The following is a 21144-nucleotide window of genomic DNA, read 5'->3' as shown; positions in this document are numbered from 1 at the left end:
TTACTTGGCCCCCGCATGATGAATCACCCCGAGACTTTCAGGATAGGAGCGGACCGGAGAGCCCCACCAGTTTTGAAAAGTTTGCGAAGATTCGTCAGCCAGCGCCAAAGTTATTCCAAATAGAATGTTGCGGATTTCCTATGGATAATAGGTCCTAACTATAACTACCTACTGGTGACCGCCAGTAGGTAATAAATATATATATATAGCCATAGTTATATATATAAATATATATACAATATATGCATATAAACATAAACACATATATGTGCATATACACAAATATATATATGTATCTATATGTATAGATTTATGTTTTAACATATATGCACATAGGCATATGTATGGATTTATACATGGTATGTATACATTTATTTATCACATTTATATAAATATGCTAATGTATACATATAGATTTCTATATATACATATAAATATATACATACACAAATATGTGTATATAAATAAAAATGCATGCATACATATATATATTTATACATATGCATATTATACAGGAAAGTTTGCAAAAACAGTAATAAAAGCACAACTACAAACCCACTAAATTACAAACAATATTGCTTTAACTTTCACGAGAATGAGACCTATTTCATTTTCAACGCTTGTTTGTTATAGTTTACAGCTTATAAATAAGTAACCAATAGGATAGGAGGAAACATTCTAGAGTAGTGAGATTGGCAGTGGAGCGCTCATCAGATGTTCATTGGCTATGAGACCACGGAGGCTGTACCATGATCTAGGATTGGTAGCGTAAAACCTGCTAGTTGTTCATTGGCTCCAAAGTTCCTACAGCACAGAGGAGACAAACGTGTAATGTATGATCAATGCACAACTGGAATTCAGTGCGGAGCTTCAGCCCGGCGCCGGGGACCGTCAGACTGCCTTTCTATAGTCATCCCGCAGTGAACCTTCTGCCAAGCTTGAGCAAACCGGAAGACTCTGGTGACACGGGATCGATGTTGGTGAGTAGACTCGCTCTCGTGACGGGCGGGTATTTGGATTGGATTCACCTACAGCCCACAACAGACTGTGTGGCCCGATCTTCCTCCGAGGGTCGCCCCATGCGTGTTTACCTGCGGCATGAGCGTGCAGCCGCCTCCTCCGCTCGCCCTGGGGCATGCACGTGAAAGCACCACATTCCACATCATGCATATAGACTAGTACAGTATACCTCGTGTGCTCACAGTTTAGTGCAACAAAAGGGGCGCGATGGACGAAAAGGCTTCCTGGTCCTGTCTGCCTTCACGGCTTGCGCTGCTCCGGGCGTGCGCTGCGGCTGTTGTTTTGCTCTACTCCTACCTCCGGTTTATGGAGGTAGAACACGGCGCACCATTCTTGTGGAGCGTGCCCCCTGCTCAATGGCTCGGGTCCTGCTCCCCATCTCCAGTGTAAAGGGCGCCGCCGGCTGTAGCGATGCTTTTTAACATACAAGGCAACATTTCAATCGGGTCTATTGCATGTATGCTTTAAATGCACAGATACTGAGTACCTGTGTTTCTTAAATTTGAAAGCGAGTACCTGCCCTCTCGGCACTAGTGCAGTACATTTAATGGGAGAGTACCGGCTCTTCTCGGGGGTAAATGGGTCCTAGAAATAGCACCTAAACTTACTTCTTTCCATTAAAGCACTGGCAATGACTGTGTGGGGCAAGGCTTACAGATACACGGGACCTGCTCCATGCACTTTGCCCCCTTGTTAATTATGCCAAACCGGGTGGTGTATCTGCATGTGGCACAGCATGTCATTTACCGGATGGCACACTACGTATGCTGTTCCCAACTCATAGTCTCCCCCAGTGCTTTAAATGTGAAAAAATAAGTGCAGATACTCATTAATATGAGCTAGAGGCGCGGCGAGTGGGCGGGGCTTATGGCGACATATGATGATACATAATGACTTCTATATCAGTTGCAGCAACTATGAAAAACACATGAGAAATGTGTTTATGTAAACGAAACAGGTTAACCCATTACAAAAAATTAAACCAAAATAGGATGATATGTGAACAGTTCCTCGTTTTGTAATATTTGCTGCTTCTTAATGCCTTACTGTTATTTGTTGGTGTTTGGCACAATACTATATACACTTAAACGTGCGCGCACACACAAACAAGCAAGCAGACGTACACAAGCATTCTACACATTCCCTCTAAAATCTACTGAGTGTCCTGATTCTCTCCTTTTTCTCTCACAGAAAAAAAGGCACACACAGTAGTCCACAAGCGCACAGACATAAGCAAACACTCGCAAAAAGTTTAGGGTGGGAATAAAACAATTTTAAACTCAGTACCTCGCATGATTTTCTCTAAATTGCTGCTGTCCATGTGCTACCTCCATACCTGTGTTTGTACAAATTCACACAATAGTGTGAATGTGATTAACAGCACAAGGCCTAAATGGGGCCTCCACTGTCACACACAGTGTAATGGTGAACACAGGGACATCATCATGCAAATGATCCCACGCTGAATAGTTCAACAGCTGCTCTGCTCAAGACTATAGAAGCGCCTTGGCTGTCAGATAGGTTCCAACCATGACAGCCAAGTGCTCACCAGTACTAGCAGCCAGTGAGGAAATTATCATGAGTATTGGTACTCTCCTCAGCAGTATTTAGAAGTGCCGGTACTAACAGGGATACAAATAATAAGTGCCGAGACTCAGTATCTGTGAGTCCCGGCCCATTTAAAACAATGCCACTGCCCGTTTCCCTACGACCAGGCTCTTCCTGTCTCTTGCTGGCTCCGTGCCTTTACATTCACATGTCCTCTCCACTTGCCTCTAATCTTTACCCAGCCTCTAAAATTCTCTCACTAGTTCTGCTCCTCTTCCTCTCACATTTTGCTTACTCTCCACAAGTCTTACATTTTCTCCCTAGTTTTTCCGTACTTGTCTCCCTTTCTCCCCTCCATGTTGTACTCATCCCCTAAATTTGCCGTCTGGAAAATTAAAGTTAAGAAATGCACCAGATTTATGACTTTACAGAAATGTTCCTTGGCTGCAGCTGGCATGCTTTTCTTATTAAATTCGTTATTAAAGCCTGCGCACTTTGATTCCACAAACCTGCTGCAAAGTGGCTCTAAAGGCATTGGGGAGCAGGCTGAGACTTATGTGCCGGGTGTTCTGTTTGTTTAAAAAATGACATCACACCATTGCATCTCTCACCCCTCCCTGTCACGCCTTATATTTCTTTAAATCATGTGCTCCGAACAATCTTCTGATGATCTCCCACACTTTCACCTCCCTCCCTGGTTGATGCCCTTTTAACGATTACTGCGTTCAGCTGCCCTCACACCCGATGTATCGCCAGACAGTTGTTTAAATACATTTTAAACAATTGCCAGGATCTTAAAAGAAACTGCTTTCGTTGCATGTTGAGTTCCAGTTAAAGTAATGCAAAGTACTGGCTCTGCAGCCTGAGTTTTGTTGCTAATAGATCAGACGGTAAGACATGCGCCCCTCTGTGTATGCTGAGCATATAGTGCTTAGAAATGAACTGATAAAGTCTGCGCGCTTTAGGTGGTGATTAATGTGGGTTATAGTCACTTAAGCCAATTATCGACCTCGGAAAGATAAACACCTGACCGACAGTGAAGGGTCTGTCTAGACCCTGCACTGTTAATCACAGCGTGACGCACGGCAAGCCCTCTTAGACCCCTGCAGTCTCAGGCCATTCACATGGACCCTGCTGGAATCTCCAGCAGGGACTCTGCAAGAGGCTTGGCGCGCTTACAAAGTCCTGGGAAGCAGAGCGGCATCTACCCTGTGCTAGAGGAGATAAACAACCGGAGCCTGCAGTGCCATCTATTAGGAGAACCGGTACTCTCCCTAGCTAATGAGAAGTGCCAGTACTGAGGGCCAGAAAAATCAGAAGTGCCGGTACTCAGTACCGGTGAGTACCGGCCCATTTAAAGTACTGGTCTCCCCTCTTTCTTGCTCGTCCACAGTTGGGATGTTCTGCTGCCCTTCTATCCAGTGTGGATTGAACAGGGCAATACAATCAAGAGAAGCGTCCAAACCAGTCAACACTTAATTCTCGAGGCACTGGAATGTGTCTGGTGTGCTTGGCAATGTATTGCCTGATTCTCAAGTAACTGCCTCTAATCTCTTTTAGGGGGCCTTAGCAGTCAACCCACTGAGAAGCTCAAATAACCTGAACTCAGTGGACTCCTGAACCTTCTAGGGCTGGAATTAAATCTATTGCATCTTCCTCTACCTCCCAGGCTTCCTATGGAATCTCTCCAGGAGCCTGTCATTATGTGAGTGGCGACCGATGTCGGGATGCTGACTAATGCCACAACATGACTTCTAGCTCATTCAGTACTATTCATGAACTGGACACCAGATCTGCCGCTTCCTAAACAGCACGCACAGTATAGTTACAATAGATATTCAAGTGGCACATTTTTGTGGTCCAGAGAAACTGTCATTTGGGCTCAGGTTTTTGCTGGAACCAAGGGACCCGCCCAGGTTCTAATGCTCTAATCACACATCCCCCTGGATTCCTCGAAGTCTCTAGTTTTCAAAAACTCTGTGGACCTGCTTTAAATACACATGGGGCAGAGAGAAGTGAGAGGGGTATGTAGTGATGTTTAGGACTCATGACACCAATACGCAGTGTAGCTAACCCAGATTTTGGGAGATAATTAAACACCAGCTATAGGATGCTCCCTTACATAATGTGAACAGAGTGGCCTTAAATAACTTCAGTGGAGCTTCTAACTGTACGATCAAAAATATTTTTCAAACCATTTATTTCAGTTCGAGTGATTTTGGCATCTGGGGTACATGTTGGCATGCAGATGCGGCCTCTGCCCACTACTGCACCCTCTATGTTTATGCCCTCCATTCATAAGTCATATTCCACTCCTTTTCTCCTCATGTGGGTACCTACACTCATTTCTTGCACTTCTTCCTCAGCATCGAGATTGTCTGTCCACCTACAGATTTGCGCTCTCATCATTTTATTATGAGTCTCATGATTTGGCTACATTTTGTTTTTTCATACAGTGAAAACAAAAGTACATTAGAATAACCAATAAACCCCACATTAAATTAAATGTTGAACATAACCTGTCCAGTTTAGGAATCTTACGGGCATTCCTGATGCAAGGTGTTCCGGTGTCACACACGCTTCCAAGCAACCACCATACTTAAGTAAACCTTGCCAGGGATTGTGGTTAGGTACTCCTTGCACTGCTGTCAAAACTGCTTTATGGTCAGAGTGGCCATAACATTGTAGTTAATACGGCCTCTTATGCTCTCTTCCGGCTACTTGGCTGCTTTCACTGATATGTGAAGCTGATGTCTCTCAAATGTTGAAGTAAAAGACAAACAACTCTCTGGGTGCTAGGAGTGCTGCCTCCGGGTAAGTTTGGAAAGGAGGTTTTATTGTCTGTTATGAGCATCCTTCAGACCAATCATTTCTCTGTTGGGTATGGGTGGGGGGTTAGACTACCTTATTCACCTGTGATTTCCTCCTGTGTCATCCTGAAGAAAGCTGGTTTGTGCTGGTGGAATCCGTACTTCACCGAGTACTGGGGGAGCCTGCATTTTAGCTCAATATGATCAAGCGAGAATTTCTTCTGTGTTAGTTTGTTGAGTAGGAAAACAAACGGGGGCAGGCATACGCCCATACAACTCTGGATGCCATGTAGGTCCTGTATTTTAGCTAATCCTACCCTAAACCTGCAATCTTTCCCCCCCCCAGAGTCACCATGTACCCTGTTGAAGAGCTACTTCTGACTCTGACAGACTTGAGTAAACATTGCTCATTCTCTACTAGCACTGCATTTGAAACACAGAGACTGGACCTCTGTGGTACAGTGACATACTGAGGGAGATCTCTGTACTATAGGACATGCTCTAGCCTGCAGTGAATAGAAGCTTTGAGCAGAAATCTTTCGCCATCCCTGTATTTAAGGATTTCTAGGGTCACATTAATTGGTCATGAGTTTGATTAAAGGGGGAATGAATTGGAGAGAGTGATATAGAAGAAGTTGAGTTGCAAGAGTAGGAAATTGACTGTGCATTAGTTCTTTACAGTTTCTAATTTTTTACAATCTCCTGATCCATAGAACGGAGAGCATTTTATACTAGAGTATTTTTAGAAATATGCCTTTAATGGATTACGTTAGTCTTGTTGTTTGACAAATAGTTTTTTAGTCTTTGTCCATTGGAACAGAGTTCAAATTTTGCAATGGGTTTTCCTGTTTCGTCGTCCAGCACTAGACCGTTGCTGGAATCAGGCAGTTGGAGAAGTTCCCCTTGGAGGGCCTTGTTTCTCTTCCACTTTAGTTACAGAGCTCTGTTCACTGAGTCCGTGTGTGGGCAGATCATCAACTGCAAGTGTTTTCTTTGCATACTGGTACTTGTTGCCCTTAATTTATAATAGTATAACTAGGACTACACATATCAAAATGCTAAACAGATCCTGGACTAAATTAGCAACTGAAGTGTGGAACCAGCATAGACCATGCCAACATATTTATGGGAGTGTTGCCACATTAACTGCAAGTGCTTCTGTTGTCACAATTACTAGTGTGTTAGATTGATATCACTTCTGGATTACTGACTTTTCCTCCCTGCCAACCTAATTTCATTTTTTTCTTGTTAGTATTACAATACTGTTGGCTAGTACTTGCCTGTCTGTGGCGCGAGTGTCATGGCCACTTATAACCTGGCAAACGAAAGGCTACGAGTGCTGGAGGAGATTGAGAAGGAGATCGCATCCATACTGCAGAGTGCAGGTATGTCATAATTAGTTGATCAAAAGCCGGACGGGCAAGTCTGTGGGATTTTGCTGGGGTTCATCTGGGAGATTTTATTGGAAAGTGGGGGTTAGGAAGGGGCACTGGTTTGGCGCCTCATGAGAAAATAATAAGTTGTCTGGTCTTAAATTTTTAATCAGAAAAAGTTGCGAATGGGCGAATAATCTCTTGAGTTTTGCAAACAGAGATATTGCCAGTATTGGAGGTGGGTGAGCGTGCAAACAATTAATAAGGAGAGCAAAACCAGATCCTAGCTCGTGACTGGCTCTAAGAGCCGTTGAACGAACCAAACCTTGAAAATATTTTGCGTGTAACTCATGTAACAAATATCATGTTAGAATACGGTAAGGTGTCTTCAGATTTTTTTTCTTTCTTTTAAGTATGTTTAACACACTGATCCGTCTTACCTTAGTACGTCAGATTATATCTCCGCAGCTCTTGAAACCCTCCTTAACTGGAGCTTGGTAGGTTTAGGTCCAACCCAGTCAATATCTTGGCCACAATCCCTTCTTTCAAAATTGTGGTTTAGCATGTGTAGCGCTGTATATTAAGATGGATTACGTGCTATTCATTCTGTCAGTGGCGTTGTCTAGAAGAAAACCTTACACTGTTATTACTGGTTTGCTACTCTCTATAGTGTACTTTCTGTTTTAAAATCCCAGTCTACTATGTTTCCTATTTTGTCGTAGCTTGTATAGTACTTTCCAGTTAATTTCAGGCTGTGCATTCATTACAGCCAGTTGCCATTACTTAGATGAATCATATACTTCAAGGAATAAATTAAGTTTTTCCTCTTGTTTGTGACCTATTTGGGCTTTTAATTGCCAACATATCTTTTTGTATTTCAAATACTTTTAATACATTTTCCATAATAAAACATGCGTCATAAAATATACAAAACTGCACTCTTGGAACAATGCTAAGACTGGACAAAACATACAATTTAACAATATTACACAAGAATAATTATTCTAAGCAATATAGGAACAAAATATATGAATATAGAGCACCAATAACAAACAAAAATAGGAATTTGTGCACTTTGAAATGATCATATTAAAATTATAATCAATAACCGTAAAAAGAAGGCAAGAGATTTTTAACCTCGATTTTGAGGCATGTTTTTTTTCCCGATTTCCTCTTCACTTTTATTGATTTCCCAAATGGCCCACATGGCTATGACCTTATCAAACTGTTGAGCTACAGTGTATTGTCAATCCAGTTGTCAATTGTGTTTGGATTTATTTTTTCAGTGTTTGAATTCTGCTCACTGCGTTGCACATTCATTTAAAAATTTGAACCAGAAATGTGGGATTTCATTTTTAAGAATCTATTATCTTAAATGTTTCTTTGTAAGCAATAGTTTCCATCACTTTTATTCCTGTCTCGTCGTACGGGCTGAACCTTAAATTTGCGCACAAATATACATTTTTCAGTCTCTGAGATAGTAATGTTCTAGTTTGGCTACTTTGTACCTCAAATATGCTTAAAGTTGGTCATCTTTGAAAGCCTCTTTTGAAAGTTATCTGTGATAACACCTTAACTACAGAGAGAACAGTTTCTAGCAGCTGTCCATATATCAGAATCAAGACCATTATGAATCTTACTATGTTATGGGAACAGCAGAACATAAAATCCTCTTGTTACACTGCAAAAAGGTTAATAGCTAACAAAAACAAGCATTTGCAATGCAATAGGTTTCGCATTTGCGCACGTTTGAGCTATTGACATTGCAAATAACAATGCCATTTATTTTTGGTTTCGTTTTAAAAACATAAATGAAAGGCATTGTCATTTACAATGCCAATAGCTTAAACTCGTGTAACTGCGAGACCTATTGCATTGCAAATGCTTGTTTTAGGTTAGGGCCCACTTTGCTGTAGGGGATAAAGATCTGCTGGTTTGGGTGGTCATCTTTAATTAAAGTGTGAGCTGGTGGGTTAATATTTTCTAGTCAAAAAGGTCCCGTACATTCCATTCAGATTGAGGTTTTGAAGTATTCAGTTTTGCATGATGTTAAGATAGTTTTGGAATTGTAGTGGCGGGCTAAGGAATATTCATCATTAAAAGCAAGTATCTACCAAGTGGACTATGTTTTTGTGTTTAATTTCCTTTTCAATGGTTTCAGATGTGAAAGTGCTACACTTCGAAAAATGAGTATTCCCTCCACTAGTGATATCTTTATATATTGCTAGACCTACTAAATACGTTTCTATTGCAATCCTTTATCCTACTTTTATTCATGATGTTGAAAATTGTACTGTTAAATGTCTGATTTTCTGAAACACATGCTATGGCTTTTGTGTCTTCTTCTGCTCACAGCTTTTTATTTCTTCCCCATCTCTAGTAAGATGGGTTATATGGTTAATGACTTAGTCCAGAATTGCTGTATCTGTCTTTGGTTCTTATTCAGCCAGAAGAGCTAATGAGTCCAAGACATTTTTTTATTTCTTTTAGATTGGAGGCCATTATGAAAGTAGCAGACTAGTCTTATGCGTCGACTTTTAGACCTTTTTATTACAAGCATGTGGCTCATTTATCTCAGAATGTGACTATCTAGCTTTAAACTTGTCACAACTGAGCTTCCAGTCCTGCCATCGGATGCAAAATCTCTCCCACTAGCATGCCCGAAGGTTTCAATTCTATTAAGGACACAGGGGCGATCAATATTCCTCCCAACCTCCGTGTTGTCTTTTTTCTCTTTCAGTTTGAAATGAAATCGACCCAGGTGTTATAGGGTTTTTGGAGTTTCAAGTCCTGTGAGCTGTTTTACGTTTGTCAATCAAGGTTCTGCTTTCAATTCCAGAGGACATTAACAGCTGGACAGTTCACAAAGTAAAAGAGGAATAATGTCAGACAAGGTCTTATGTAGGTTGGCCTGATACAGAATGTGTGGATTATGTAGGACAGAGGGACAGGCACTAGACTGTATTGATGGTGTTTCACTGTGGAACGTTTTTCTTCCATGTTTAAATGTCTGCAGAAAAGCGCTGACATAATTTGTAACTCCGAGTCTTTTATGAATTGAAATTATTTGTATTGAGCATTACGAGAATTATACCAGTATAACAGAGGAATGCACATAAGGACAAAGGAAATCAAAAACAGATTATCTGCCACATGCACCTTTGAAAACTTTACTATAACCGTAATACATCACAACACACATTTTTTTAATAAAAAAAAAAAAGCAGCAGATGCCGACTTTAGAATCACAATGTTGCCCGCAGACTTCATGTAGTGCGTGTTCAAGTCAGAGTTGCGCACATATTTGTAACTCAGGCCTTGTGATGCACTCTAATATATAGTTCCTATGGAGCTTGGTCGGCATTTGCAGCAATGTCGTGAATACAAAAAAATGACTGGTCTACCCTTCAGTTTTAGGTCAGGGTTTGCATCAATGTAATTGCAATTGTATTTATATAGTGGTTACTACCACCGACGAGGCGTCGAAGCGGTTTCCGGACAGTAGCACACTACCCCGGAACCCAAAAGGATTACTGGTGGATTAGTAAAGGGAAATAGGAGTTAAACAAAATCGTTATAAAAAAAATCCACAGAATACTTTTGATGCGGAAAATGGTAAATGACCGACTCTGAAAAGTGCGTTCTCATATGGCAGAAAATGCTTATATCATGCCTGACAGTGGTAAAAGCGGGTAAAATGTTTATGAGCAGTGACTCGTTCCTTTGAATACTCGGGTGTACTGAGTTTTGAAGTAACTTAATGGCACGAGGATTAGCGCGACGTCCCTGTATTTTACGCCGGTAGTGTACCGCCGTGTCCACTGGATGTCAAGTGAGAACATGAAATAAGGGGATATACACAGGGCAAGGTTTCTTTGAATAATCGCAGCTCGGTGCAGATATCGTATTATTCGTTTGTGGTCCGTGAGCGTGTACTGCGCTACTGTTTAGAGGCGACGGTGCGTCTCGTCCACGAACTTGGAAACGCTTTGAATAAATGTAATAGCTGTCCTTCTGGGACAATGAGAAATAAGAGGTTTTGGCTGAAGCGTGACAGACTTGTGAAAGGCTCGCCAGAACAATTCGGCTACTATACTTGAACGCTTCCTCGATGGGGCTGGGGCATGTGGCGTTTTCAGAGGTAATGAAAGATTGTCTTGGCTAGTCCTTTCGGACACTTGCGGCTACATTCAGAGCGCCGGGTGTGTCCATCATGTGATGTCTCGTGAAGCATTTCAAAATGCAGGGGATACTATGAAGAGTCCCTTCAACCAGCGCAAAGTCTCGCACTAACTTTTCTTGACAAGTATTCAACAAGTCCGCGAGTGGTGCGCTCGCGCCACAGCGAGACATCTGGTTTCAATTATCGAGCCCGCGTCTGGGCACGATAATTCAAACCAGATGGTGCCTGTGCAGGTAACCGCACGCAATAGGCCGTGGGTGGAGCAAAGGCGGGACATGCGCCCGCCTTTGCCCAATTGTGTGCTGTCTTTCTTAGAAAGACGCACGCAAAGCCCAATAGCCTGTAACGAAAGCTGAGCACACGCACAAGCGTGTGGTGAGCTTTTTGAAGCCCCTTACGCATGCGCGCTGCCCTAGGCTCGACCTAAAAAGGAGAGTATTGCAGTTACTGGATTACTACTGATGGAGCAGGATTTTCGCAAATTAAACCCGCTCTGATTAAACCTCCTACTGTGTGAAAATTATTTACAAGAGTTGTGAAATTAACCTAGAAAATATTAACATGGGGTATTTGGAAAGAGAAATTAGAAACGTGCAGTAGAAAATGACAAATGGTTTCTGTAGGCCACAAACGATTTCTGCACGAAAGACAGCAGAGCAATATTGCTAAGAAGTTTGAGTTTTCATGTGCATCATGAATGAAACACGTTAACAAAATAATTTTACACGATTGATATTAATTACATAGAATACTTGTTGAAAATGTTTGTGTTTTATATTAGAATAATAGAAGACTAAAATTAATAATAAAATTGAGCTTTTTAAGTGAACAAATAACTCAGTTTGTTAATTTCTCCAAGAGAAAAACTGCACGCTTTACAGAAAAGGCCTCAAACCACTGTTAGGATTAATTTGTTTTTTAAACGTAGGCTGCAAAGAATTGTTATTTTGTCCTTCGTTATGATTGAGTTGTTCATTTGACGACTGCTACGTGGTGAGATATCAACTGAACTTCCTACTGTCTGAGCAAATGTTTAGTTTAGTGGATAACTGCCCTAGTAAGATGTTGCAATTGTTTCGAAAATGTTCGCAGGCCTAGGAATAAGAATATTGTGATTTCCTCTGCTTTAGGACGATGATTACCGCATGGCTCTAAACAAAGACCTCTTCAGAGTTAGATGCAACGGAAGTGGTGTGACTGAACACCCTATGCTCCTGAACCAATGAAAACTGTGAATTGCCTGGACATTGATACAAGTTAGGGATGGACTTTATTTAACATTTAGGGTATGACTATTAGTGTTCGAATCTTCTGTTTAGCTAAGGCAGGCTGGTGAGGTGAGCATCTTCGTGTGAGCTGTTTCTCGTGAGGAGAGAGCTGTGTTGCTGTTTCCTTGATCTTCTTCTTGGCTGTTACTGTCTGATCCGACATGGGGGAATGGATGCATACATATGTCTCTCATTCCTCTAGATAACACCCAACATTCCGAGATAACTCGCCCAGTGATGTGGGGACAGTGTCCTGTGTTCTCATGCAGGCCATGGTAGTTTTTCCAAATCCTATTTACTCATGTGCCGCAAATGCATAAACCCAACTGATCGCGAAAAAGGCCTTTTCCATGAGCAATGTTGCAGCTGCCAATTGAATGCCATCTTCTGTGGCAACTATCTTACCTTTTGTCTTGCTAACTACATTTAACCTGGACAAATGCACAATGTCTTTTTAAGGGGTCCCTATTAGATTTAGGCAGCACTACCACTTTGGTTTCCATCATCGTCAAGGCATAAAACCTCTGTTTTGCTGCTAAGTACAGTGACTATACATACATCTCTGCTTATTTCCTTTACCCTGAGACAGAATCCCCCATCCTGCTCAGTGCTTCCTTACTAAATGTAGAGGTATGGCCCAGCGTTCAGATGGAAAACCCCTCACCCCATTCACAGTACAATACTAGGCTCCTTGGCTGATACCCTAATCAATCTAAAAACCACATAGAATGGGAAAAGCACTCCGAGAAAGAGTGTATGTCAAAGACTGAGGAATAAAGTGCTGAAGCAGACCCCAAGTTCTAAAGTGGGATAAACGCTTGCCTACGTCGAAAAGGTTACTGGTATGTTTCACTAGGCTATCTTTTCCACCTTAGTGCACTTGTATCGCGCGACACAGTATCTCTGTACTTTGCAATTTAGACTTAACAAAAGGAAAACATTTTCTGTACAGACGGCTAATTCGCACCACTGCATTCAGAGAAGCATGGGTAGCATTCAACTATGTGTTAGACTGTCCTTCAGTTAATTGAAGGCTTTCTAGGCCAGAAGTTGTGTACTACTGTTAGCATCTGTTGTATCTGTGTTCCTAATTTGCAATCTGAGTTGGTGCAATCCGAATGGATATTGCTTAGTAAACATTCGCCAGTGGGAGGGTGTTGTGATTGTGGAAGAAGCCCGAAGACTGAACCTGTTGATGCTGAAGGTTGCACAAGGCAGTCATGAGTGCAAATTGCTCTGGATTGGTGTCTTGGGTGGGGTACAACTAAAAGCTTTAGAACAATTTTAAAAATGATTCAGATTTGCAGTCTCTGTTTTATAGGCAATGTGACTCTGGAGCTGTCCAAAGAGAAGCCCAATGAGCGCCTCATGGACCGCCATGCCTCTCAGTTTACTTCCTCAGTCCAGAAGGTGGAATCAGAATTGTCGGGCCAGATCCGCTATCTAACACAGGTGAGTGACAAGGACGGACTTTGTTGTCTTTGTTTTAATCATTTTTATTGAGTTGCATGCAACATTGAAGGTGGTCGTTACTATCTTAAAGGGAAAAAGTACCTTATATAAACTCATTTAAACCCCAGCTGCTCCTTAACCCCTTCCCATCCTCTATACGTTGCTAAAAAACTAGTGGACTATGCATCCTAAAGATGTAACCCCCCTGTTGAACTCCCCCCTCCTTTCCTTTGCCCTCTCAATTCCAGTGTCTCAGGCGTAAAAGCTACCCCTCTACTCTCGCAGATTCCTTATGTATGCTTGCGATGTCTGTGTATCCTTTCCAGAAGTTAATTATTTCCATCTGTCTCCCCATATGCTCATCAGTTATAATAGCTTAGTGTGGGTTCGCATTATCCTCTAGGGTGTTCAGCTCCCTTATACTGCGGGGACACTTAACTCTCCAAACTCCCTTAACATGTAGGTGATTACTGGTTGCCATTGTTACAGCTGTGTTTCCTCCTTTCTTTATGTCACTTGCTATAGTTTTTACATTGCTAGTATACTCCACTGTATCTGAACTCTGTGAAAATTAATTACAAATATACAGTAACATTTTATTGCTATGTACAAGGCAGATATTAAAATTCATAGTTATAACAGCTCAAAGTTAAAGATGAAATAAAAAAATCGTTATCGGGCATCCAAAGCCATAATTAATACACTAATAATTTAACATCAGTACATCATAACAATGTCCAATGTATAATATCAAATAAAAACACCAACCTCCTACGTTAAAGAAACGAGTTACGAAGTCCAATGGCAGATTTGATCTGAAGTCCTATGTCTACCAGTGGTTTTACTCCAGGACCCCTGTATCTAAAAAGCATGTGTTTTGTGAGTAAGAGCATGATATTAATGTGCCATTCCTCACATGTAGTAGGAAGATCAACCCTGCTGGTGTGGCCAGAAGGGTGACCTCTGGGTGGGCGTATAGCAGACCCCATGATGTCCTCGATCACCGTTTGGCCTCTCCTCAGTAATGTTGAGTCTTACTTCAGGACTATAGAGTGTGTGCTTCCCATGCCACACTCCCTCCAGCAGTTATCTCATCTCCTTAGGTCTATCTTGTTCATAACCGCATGGGTATAGGGTTGTTTCCTTACCACTTGCATGAGCAGCACAATTGATTGCTTATATCATGACAGCCTTTCACTGCTCCTCATCTAGTTGAATCCCTATTTCCTACAGTGAGGCCCCTTGAATGCTCTGCTGGTCTCCCATCTCTGGCCTGGTCAGAAGATGAAATGTTTTGACATGTCACCCTCTAGTATTGCGAAGAGTCGGATGTCTAGTTGCTCGATATTTAATGTGAGGGTGCACAATTAGCTGTTGTAATGCTGGTACCTAAAACCTAAAGTATTCCTTTTCTTCAAGCTCAAAGTCTACCTTTACTTGAGTAATGGAATTTACTACTTCCTTTTGTTCCATTCATCTCTGCTTTTCTCCCAGGAGCTATCGCTTTTCCTATCAATTCTTTGGACAACATCTGGGTAGCCCTTACCAGAGTAAATGGGGAGGGAAATATCACCAGCCCTTTTATGATCCCTACTTGATCCCATTCCCTCGTCGTTGCCTGTTTGATTAGGAAAATGTAGAGTTGAGTAACTCATGTTTTTTTTTCTATAACCGGGGTATCCCCTAGAGCGCTGGGCTGTCTAGATAGTTATTAAGCATGCACCAGGCTCTATCCATTTCTGCTCTTGTTGATTCTTGCAAGAATCTTAGCTGGTCTGTTCGTAGTATTGTCACAGGTCTGCCATCTCGCTGGCTCCCTCTATGCATCTCATCCGTGTTTCTTGCTTACTTTACTTGCCATCCGTCATAGCCACTGTGCCCTATCTATAGAAGAGCTGCATGCCTCCGGCTGCCCAGTTCTACTTTAACTACTCTAGGGAGCGTAATTAAGTGTGATGTGCAAGATGCAGAATTCCCATAGACTGTATTTGCACCAGCATGTGCACCTCACATATACCACACAGACATATTGGTAATTTCCAGTGCAAAACACTACAAACTGAACTTATTTGTTCATGGTGGAGCCACCATGTTCAGGACTTTCATCTGAACAGACCAGACGGAACTTCACTTTTAACAGGTTTTTTTTTACAGGCTTTTATGCAAATATGCTTCTGGTGCTTTCACCATTCTTGAGCAGGAGTTGCATGGAAAGTGGCCACTGTTAGCTTGTGGGAAACTCCGCCATGCAGGCAGATGTCTGACATGACTGTTGTTAGCTCATCAGATGCATAAGCTGACAAGGAGGCAATGGCTCCAGTAAGGGACTCCGCGAGCTACAGTCCCTTAAGAAGGAACAAGGCCTTTCTGAAAACTGAGTAACCGCGACAAAAGTAAGACTGCATGAAATATAAATGGATTAAAGTACACTGAGATGGTTTGGGCTTACCACAGCCCAATCCCATATGAATATTAACAATTCAAGCAAGAATCAAAGAGTCTGCTTGCTGGAGCAGGTTCTATTGAATTAGTGGAAGCAGCCTCTTTGGCCCGTCAAATCGCTGTATGAAGTGGTGACAAATCTCTGGATAGAAAGGAATGGACTCTGCGTGAGAAATACGATTGTTGTTGCTTAAAAGATGACAGGTTGTGGCCTGGAGTCTGATGGTGGCTGACATGTCATCTGAATGCTCCACTCCAGAGTCAGAAAAAGTACAGTGTGAAAGCTCCTGAGCATGAAATTTATTACAGGAATCAGTGGTCTAACAACACAGAAGAAGATATTTGGCACTAAAGGCAAAAGAAGCAACGCTAACGTCTACAACCAAGTTCCGACCTGGGGGAGCAGGCAGCTTACAAAATGATGCCAATGAGTCCGAGATAAGAAAGGCAGCGTGAAACATTGACCAAAGACAAGTGTGGAAAGAGACAACAGCATAACAACAAAGGAGTACCGTCAAACTACTGAAAAGATGAAGAAGATGCAAAGATCTCCAAGGTAAATGTCTGAGACACCCGCCTAGTGGAGAACAATGAGAATCGAAGGGATAATTAAAGCAAGCAAGTTGCGGCCTAGCAAAACCTACTAGAGCCCAATCTAGCAGCAGCACCCTGGATGCATACCAGGCATCCTGCGGCCACCTCCTTTAGATAAGAGACTGGAAAGAAGGAAGGGGTTACCAAAAAATGACGACTCGCTGTGAAAGATGTCATGAAGTAGTGGGTTGTCCACACACTGAAAGCAAACAGGCGAGAGCGGAGTAGTCTGTAACTACCCGAGTAAGCAAAACCTAGGGGAAAAATACCCAATAGAACAGACTTGGCAGTTTTGTTGAATATTGTTTTTAGGTCTCACCTGACCCAGCGCTTGCGCTGGTCTGGCGAGACTTTAAGTAAGGGCTTCAAAAAATGCTACCCCCGGCCACAGCTTGCAGTGCATGTGCGCGGGCATGCGCTTGAGCAGAGGCGCCATATGGCGTGATTACTGCTGCGCGCACACCACTCGCGCACATGCGCTGCAAGGCTCATTAAGCCTTACAGCCTTCCAGCGCGTGAATCCTCTCCCCTACCTACCCTTCTCCCGCTCGTCGGTTTCATTTTCCTTTTCCCCCTTCTTCCCGCCCCCCTTTGTTCATGATCGCGATAAGTTTCACGTCACTTTTGCTTGTTGGAGAATGCACCTCAGCTCCTAGTACAACATTCGTCGACACTTCCTCACAATTACTTTTTCTTTTCCCCTTCTTCCCGCCCCCCTTTGTTCATGATCGAGAAGTTTCACGTCACTTTTGCTTGTTGGAGAATGCACCCCAGCTCCAAGTACAACATTCCTCGACACTTCCTCACAATTACAAAAAAAACTGCTGGCGATGGCACTGCCAGGGCCCAGGGCCATTAGCGATCAATATCCTCTGCGACAGAATTTGGGTGGCGCGCGCATCCCTTTGGATGCATTAGCTGAAGGAGTCGCAGTAAGGCGGCAGCAGGCTTTACTGTACCTCGGCCAAGTGCTATGACAGGCCTCTGCGGGCAGGCCGCGCAGCACAGTGCCACATCTGCTTATCTCCCCAGCGGAAAGCCTTCCATTCCCTAATTAAAAGCACTTTCATACCTGTGGTATCTTAATTGGCGACACGGAGCTGTGATGCCAACTCTGGGCTCTGCAGAGATGAGAAGCAACCTTTCTAGCACCGACCCTCTTTCTTGTCGTTTAATTTGTTTTCTGACGGTGGGTCTGCGTTTAGTTCAGTGGCTAACAAGCCACGGTCGGTACTGTGAAATCCTGACTATTAGCACGGCACGTGGACATTTAAAAGTCACTGTGGCGAACTGGGAACTCTTCCCATCAGGAGAATATTGGCCCAGTAGTGCATCCTGATGCAACTGTAAGAGTCTACTTTGTAAAAGAAAGTGTGTGCCGGCGCCCAAAGCGCTTCTCAGAAGCCGGGCAGGTGCTATTAAATGTCCGCGAGACGCACAAAGGTTGTATTGTCCTGAATTAACTTTAGGCCTCTTTAATACACTAGCAGACACCCTTCCCCTTCATCTCACTGTGGCGCATCCCTGCTTTCTCAACGTTTGCCCGTCTTTCTCTAATTCATATCCAGTACATGCTTCCATTTATAATCTGTTTTAGAGAAAATCCAAAGCCAAAAATCTAGAAAGCTTACTGGGTAAATGCGCCTGCTGCTGTAGACATCGGTGCATAACTTGTGAGGCACGTGTAGGAATGTCAAAAGGGCCTAATCATTTGTCTAAAGGCAACACAAGAGTGTGACTGTTGCAGCCGGTGAACAATACAACATAAGCACCAAGAATGCATGTTTACATTATGCGGCCAACTTATACAAATGCATTATATTTAAATTAGGAAGATTTGAATGGACTGGACTAGTAAAATAAAATGAAATGAAAAATGTACTTCGAAAAAATGAGGAATGGATACAGTTGGAGAGTATTGCAAAGCTTGTACATTATTTAGAATATCTGACTCCCATTTTCAATCCAAGTGACCAGTTTTTCAGTTTATCCACTCAGCCTCTAAAACGTTATCACTTTTTCAATAACGTAGTTAAGGATGCGATCACCACTAAGAAATCTTAAATGTCAGACTGCTTGTTACTTTAGGGGATGTGACTTAACAATTTACACAGTGCTAGTCCAGAGACTCTCCCCAACCGGCCCACTCAGCACTACTGTTCTTACACATTCACCGCCCTCAGTATGTGTAATGCTTGCCTTAGGTGCAGGGAGCGCCATGCTGCACTACATATGAAGAACTAAAACTAGCTAAAAACAAGCATTGGCATAGCCAATAGGTCTCGCCTTTGGGGCCTTATAAGTGATTAGTTATCCAGCACAATATCCTTGGTGCAACAATATCAAGTGTTGCATGGCTAAACACTTATAAGGTCCCAAAGGCGAGACCTATTGGCTATGCCAATGCTTGTTGTTCAGTGTAGACATGTGCCTCCACAAAATCAACTGCACAAAATACACTAACATTCATAATTTGTGTTCGATGCTTGGTGCATATCACCCAAAGTCTATAGTTCTATACATCGTATATATGGAGGCTCTCTTTTTATCATTCAACCATGTCTTTAATATTTCAAGATTCCTTTTAGGAAAAGGTCTGTAGTCAATTTTAATATGATAGGTTGTTACATCTATTAGGATGGAGCTATCTATATGTTCGAGGCATGTGAGCTGTAGATCATATGCTGTGCATAGATCGCCATCTAGTGTTCGGTCTGGATGTTTGCACTTTGTTTTTCTTAGAAGAAGTCTTTCCAGTCACTAGGTAGGTGACTCCTCCTTTCGGTGATAGTGCGCATGGGCATCGACTCTATTCTCGCACTCTGAGAGCAGCCCTCTCCAGGGGTTAAAGGGGCTGTGACTGCACCCGCCTGCAAGGGGATCTCTAATCCCCTTTGAAAGTGCAGGCGGCAACTGCACTGTGAAAACACAGAGCAGCTGCTCTGTGTTCTCACATGAATGCGCTGCCCCCAGGGCAGCACGAGGTCGTGACTGACCTGGAGACAGCACCCACACCATAATGGGGTGCATTATCAGTGTTGGCGCAGCTTTTGAAAGGTGCACACCATGATAATGTGTAATACGGCCCCTGTTGTCATGTTTCACTTTTCTGATAAACCACTAAATGACGTCTATAAGCATAGCACAGGCGTTTATAACATGAAACTTCAAAATATTGATAAAGGTAAGTAGGTATTTTTTTCCAAGTCTCTGTGTGTTATGTTCTCTTGCATTGTTAGCTGGTCTGGTTTTCCCCAACACCTTCCTCTTATCTGTCCTTATTTTCTTACCATGCAGGTAGCCACAGGACAGCCTCACGAGGGCTCTAGCTACTCTGCCAGAAAAGACTGCCAGATGGCCCTGAATCGTGTGGATTATGCACGGGTGAAGCTCGGAGAACTGTCCAGGACCTGCGAGCAGATCCTGGAGCAGCCGTAACCGAAGAGAACCTAGTTTCAGATGCCCTGACCCAACTGCAGGAACTCTGGGATCTGTATCATCCTAAAGCAGCTGTTGGCTAGAAGCACTTTCTTGTTGCAACAGAAAATGAAGCAGCGCCTTGAAGATGCCGCTGTGGAGCAGTGGGAGCTGGCATAAGCCAGTGTCCTGCTAGGCGCAACAGAGGGAGCATTATTATGGAACTATTAGCACAGATGGTGCATCACTGCAGACTTAAGTGAACACACACACCATGTGCACATCGCATACATATATCCGCACACCCAAACTGTTACAGCAATGCAATATCTGCGATGGAAAGCGAACCGCAGCTTGAGCTCACCATAAAGGATCATTTCAGGCAGTATTAACCTGCGGACATATCTAAGCCCTGCAGCCTACAGGAACAGAGGGAAGGAGCAACCCTTGCAGGGCCTTTTGGACTTTGCGTGTTATTCATTCTGAGACCTTTCATGACCTCTTATAATGTCATTAATCTTTTTCCACTAGTTTATTCTCTTTTTAGTTGACTATAGAAAAGTGTTTGCGTAGCAAAGCATGGGGTATGGTCTGCAGATTCTCACCATTTTATTTCTGCACTGTTTACACTGGAGAAATACTAATGCAGAGATTCCCTCTGGAACAGTAAAGTCACTCTGCAGGTTTCTTGAAATTAGAAGGCCTTTGATAAAGATCTGTTATCCAGGATCAAATAAACAGCGTGTGAATCTGGTGACATCTGCTGTTCTCAATGACTATTTTTGTGAAATCCTCTTTTTGGTCATAATGTAGCCAGATCATTGGGCATTGATAACTATAGAGCATCCCCTTTGCTGAGTGGTCTGTGTGATGGGTTTTGTGCATCATGGAGTGCGGTGATAGGTTTTGTGCATCATGGAGTGCGGTGATAGGTTTTGTGCATCATGAAGTGCGGTGATAGAGTTTTGTGCATCATGGAGTGCGGAGATAAGCGACCTCACCTAATTTTTGACCAATACTTGGGAAATCTCCCTTCA

At 42.8% G+C, this 21144-nt stretch overlaps 1 protein-coding gene across 1 annotated transcript; it reads left to right on the top strand.

Annotated features, from left to right (window-relative positions):
- Window positions 1-806: 806 nt before the first annotated feature.
- MED11 (mediator complex subunit 11) lies at window positions 807-20864 on the top strand. Its single transcript, XM_085638063.1, has 4 exons — window positions 807-980; window positions 6631-6763; window positions 13524-13654; window positions 19988-20864. Exons 2-4 carry the CDS (start codon window positions 6679-6681, stop codon window positions 20126-20128), a joined length of 357 nt encoding a protein of 118 aa, XP_085494189.1. The 5' UTR covers window positions 807-980; window positions 6631-6678; the 3' UTR covers window positions 20129-20864.
- The last annotated feature ends 280 nt before the right edge of the window (window positions 20865-21144 follow it).

Source organism: Triturus cristatus, chromosome 12 (genome assembly GCF_964204655.1).
Source record: "Triturus cristatus chromosome 12, aTriCri1.1, whole genome shotgun sequence".
Taxonomy (NCBI): domain Eukaryota; kingdom Metazoa; phylum Chordata; class Amphibia; order Caudata; family Salamandridae; genus Triturus; species Triturus cristatus.
The sequence above is the reverse complement of the archived record's forward strand: the minus strand, read 5'-3'. Positions and strand labels throughout refer to the sequence as shown.